This window comes from Etheostoma spectabile, chromosome 6 (assembly GCF_008692095.1).
Source record: "Etheostoma spectabile isolate EspeVRDwgs_2016 chromosome 6, UIUC_Espe_1.0, whole genome shotgun sequence".
Lineage (NCBI taxonomy): Eukaryota > Metazoa > Chordata > Actinopteri > Perciformes > Percidae > Etheostoma > Etheostoma spectabile.
Genome location: NC_045738.1, coordinates 23436601 through 23440184, shown reverse-complemented (window position 1 = coordinate 23440184; position 3584 = coordinate 23436601). Strand labels below are relative to the sequence as shown.

Sequence of the window (3584 nt, the reverse complement as noted above, 5' to 3'; positions counted from 1 at the left end):
ACGCTCTGGCTCCCGTTCTACTTTTGGAGACTCTAGGAACCACCAGTAACACTGCATTCTGGGAGCGCTGTGCTCTGGTGGAGTAGTAAGACTATAGATTTGGGTTTTGGTTTCCCCGTGAAGAACTTCTTATAAAATTCATTTTTGTAGACCTGTTGTAGATGTAAAGCGCCTTATAGTTCCACAAAAACTACAGTTCAGTCACAACTGAAAATATGCCTCATTGTGTGTGAATGAAACCTTTGTTTCCTAAAGGAGTAACTGAATACTGTTCAGGGGCTTTTTCTGTTCATTGTACTGCATTTTAAGTTACAATCAAAATCTTTTCAACACTTCAACAGCACATCAGCTTCAGGAAAGAAAGAAGGATTTCCAACCAGCAAAGATAGTTTGACCTCGTCAGACCTCGACATCCGTCCTCTTGTGGGGTGGTTTAGAGGACGCAGATTGACTGAAAGGAACGTTGATTTGTTTTTGTTGATGTTAAGAAGAGAAAGTCAAAATCCCAGCCAGGTACGGTTCAGAGGGTGCAACCTGGACGTCTCTCCTGATGTTCCCGAGATATGAATTCAAAATGATTTTGCCAGTTGGGAAAGAAACACTTTTATTTTAAATAAAACATTTCATGGCGAACTATGAACACAAACACTCAGTTTAGTCCCACTAGACGTAACGCATGAAAACACCCCCTAATGCTTTTGCTACACATTGATGCAACAGTAATCTAAATTTTAACTAGAGCCCGACCGATATATTGGGGGCCGATATTATCCACCGATATTAGGCAATTCCAGATCCCGATGTCTCTCTCTTTCTCATGGGTGGGGCCAAATTCTCTGGCCGTGCAAAGCAGAGAAAGGGGCGGTAACCTTGCCCTTTATGACCTCATTAGGGGCAAGATTCCAGATCGGCCCATCTTTCATTTCCTCAAAGGCAGAGCAGGATACCCAGGGCTCGGTTTACACCTATCACCATTTCTAGCCACTGGGGGACCATAGGCAGGCTGGGGGAACTCATATTGATACAAAAAAAAAAAAAACTCATAACGTGACATTTTCATGCCATGGGACCTTTAAACTAACATACACTCTGTCTCAAAGTTTACACTTACTAAACCTCCCATTGTGCAGTAATTAGGGAGCACTGTAATGGAAAACCACCTGCCGTCATGCAATGCAAAGCCCAGTGTGTGTATAGACAGACGCCTGGTTCAGAGGTGCGTGTTGGGGGGGGGGGGGGGGGGAGTATACAGTAGCTCAGGCGTTGGCAGCAGGCCAGCTCCTGTAGCCAAAACACTGTTATTGTGTTTGGCAACACCATAAACACATCTTCCGTATACCTATTACAATATTGACTGTTTACAGCCTATAGAAAATGCTTCTAAAGGAGATTCTATTAGTCTGATTGTTCGAAGGACTAAGGCCTTTTTTTAACAGATAAAAAAAAAAAAAAAGTTTCCTTTTGGATTCAAGTTAGTGATAGAGAATTTGTTGTCGGCTCAATGCTGAAAATGATTTGTTTGCATAAAAAGAAGCAGACTTCAGTGTAAGGTATTTAAGGATGCAACAGCGCCGGGGAAGGAGATGCGATGTCTAAGTATGCAATTGTTCATTATCTCAACACATTATTTGTGCAATCCATTAGATTTAGGACTCATTACCGAATGTGGGACATTTTAGGCGTGCAAATTCATTTTCACCTAAAGTTACGATGGTAGAAAAGTAATTAGAGTTACAGTTTAATGAAATCATGAACCATACATGGAGTCACTGGAGATTGTGCATAAATTACTTCAATTAATCACACGCACACTGATTCAGATGATAACTCGGAATCAGAAAGTTGGGAATCTGCTCTCTCCTTTACTCGCTGTCCGTTTTATGCTCTTGCCTCGTGTGTTTTGGTGCATGCACGTGTGTCTTTCTGTGTGTGTAAATGCACTGCTGTGTTGTGCGTTGGGTTTGTGTGTGTCATTGAAGGGGACAGTGTGTTGGGGAAGGGCCAGAGGTCCGTTGCACCCTGGAGAACGGACAGGGGGCTCAAAGCCGCATCTCCGTTCTTCCCGTCCCCCCTCCCTCACCCTGGGCTGTCATGGGATGTCTCCGTGGGTGACGGTTTCCCTGGCAACGAAAGCCCTGTGAGGAGGCTGCATTGTGCGCTCAGAGGGTGATGCAGAAAGGCTCGGTGAAGGTGGCGAGGGAGGGGGGGGGTGCACAAATTGATATCGGATGGAACAGGCACACAAAGCTACACAAGCAAGGTAAACAACTTTCAGCCGTTACTCACCACATGGCACGGTTTCTCCCCCCCCCCCCCCCCCCCCATCTTTCCAGCTAATCAAAACTAGACCCGATAAACACAGCACGCCGGCCAAATGAACTTCCATTTGCATATACATGCTGTGTAAAATCAGAACCGATGCCAGGGTGTGAATGCACCTTGACGCGGCCATGTTAAATGTATCAAACAGTCACGTCTAAGTAGCTGAACGCTCTGATTTGCTGTAGTTACAAATCCATTTCCCGCTGTGTTACACAGACAGTCAGGCCCCCCCCCCAAAAAAAAAAAAAACTCACAGCGGCGTCTTTTGGGAACTTACAGCTTGATCTTCTTTATAGATCCTAATGTGTGATGGGGGGAGGGGGTGGGGGGTGGGGGTTTGATTAAGTGGTGTTTATTTAACAGAACAGTTAAAATACTTACCCCTGAAGTGGTCGAAAGTCTGTTCTCAAGGGCGGCTCGGTCGTTGCGCCCCCTGCTGTCTCTGAGGGTGTACAGACCTTCCAGGCTGCCAACCTGTCCGGGTAGAATCAAATATTGTGGTCAGGAAATAAAAATAAAAAAAACACTTTCATGGGGGGGGTGCTTTTATCTACTGTATAAGGGTTACAGAACACAATATTTGCTTGGTTTGAGTGCCTGTTGTTTAAGAATGCGTTATAATATTGTGCTCTCCATAACTCAGTGTATGCTAAGAAAACAAAAGATGCGTGGAAATTCATACTGAGTGTTTTTATCATTACAGAGAGACCGATACACGTACAGGGTGTGAGGGTCAAAACACATAACGCATTCAGCCTAATCACCCATATGACCCTTTGCACAACATGATACCAGCGTATCCCCTCCAGCCATCTGTCTTGTGTGGGTTTTTCTGCAAGAGGTGGGCCAAAATCAAATAGCAGACAGTTTATCTAACCTTATCCTGGGCTTTTCATTTCCAAGCCTTATAAACTCAAATCGTATTGACCGCCTGGGAGAGTTAGAACTAACTAAGTGAAATCTACTCGCCGGCAATTGTGTCCAAGGCGCACGTTGTGCGTGTCTGTGCGTCTGTGTGCGTGTGTGCGTGTGTGTGTGTGTGAGAGAGTGTGTGGGTGCGCGTGTGCGTGGCTTGCTGCTGATTCTATCTCCCTTCACATTCATTCTCTCTATTCTCTGTCCCTGAGGTGCATCAGGGCTGAGACTGCAGAGTAAATTGTCCCAAATTGAGTTCCTTCTTGCCGGCAGATACAGGCCACATCCCGACCATTTAGAGAGAGGGAGAGAGAGAGAGAGAGAGAGAGAGAGAGAGAGAGAGAGAG

At 45.3% G+C, this 3584-nt stretch overlaps 1 protein-coding gene across 4 annotated transcripts in view; it reads right to left on the bottom strand.

Annotated features, from left to right (window-relative positions):
* Positions 1-3584, bottom strand: part of LOC116690692 (furin-like protease kpc-1) — a 298529-nt gene that overhangs the window by 262993 nt on the left and 31952 nt on the right. For all 4 annotated transcript variants that reach the window (XM_032517860.1, XM_032517859.1, XM_032517857.1 and 1 more), the window contains exon 3: positions 2704-2796. In XM_032517860.1, the coding sequence (XP_032373751.1) occupies positions 2704-2796 (93 nt within the window). The remainder of the gene's footprint in view (positions 1-2703; positions 2797-3584) is intronic.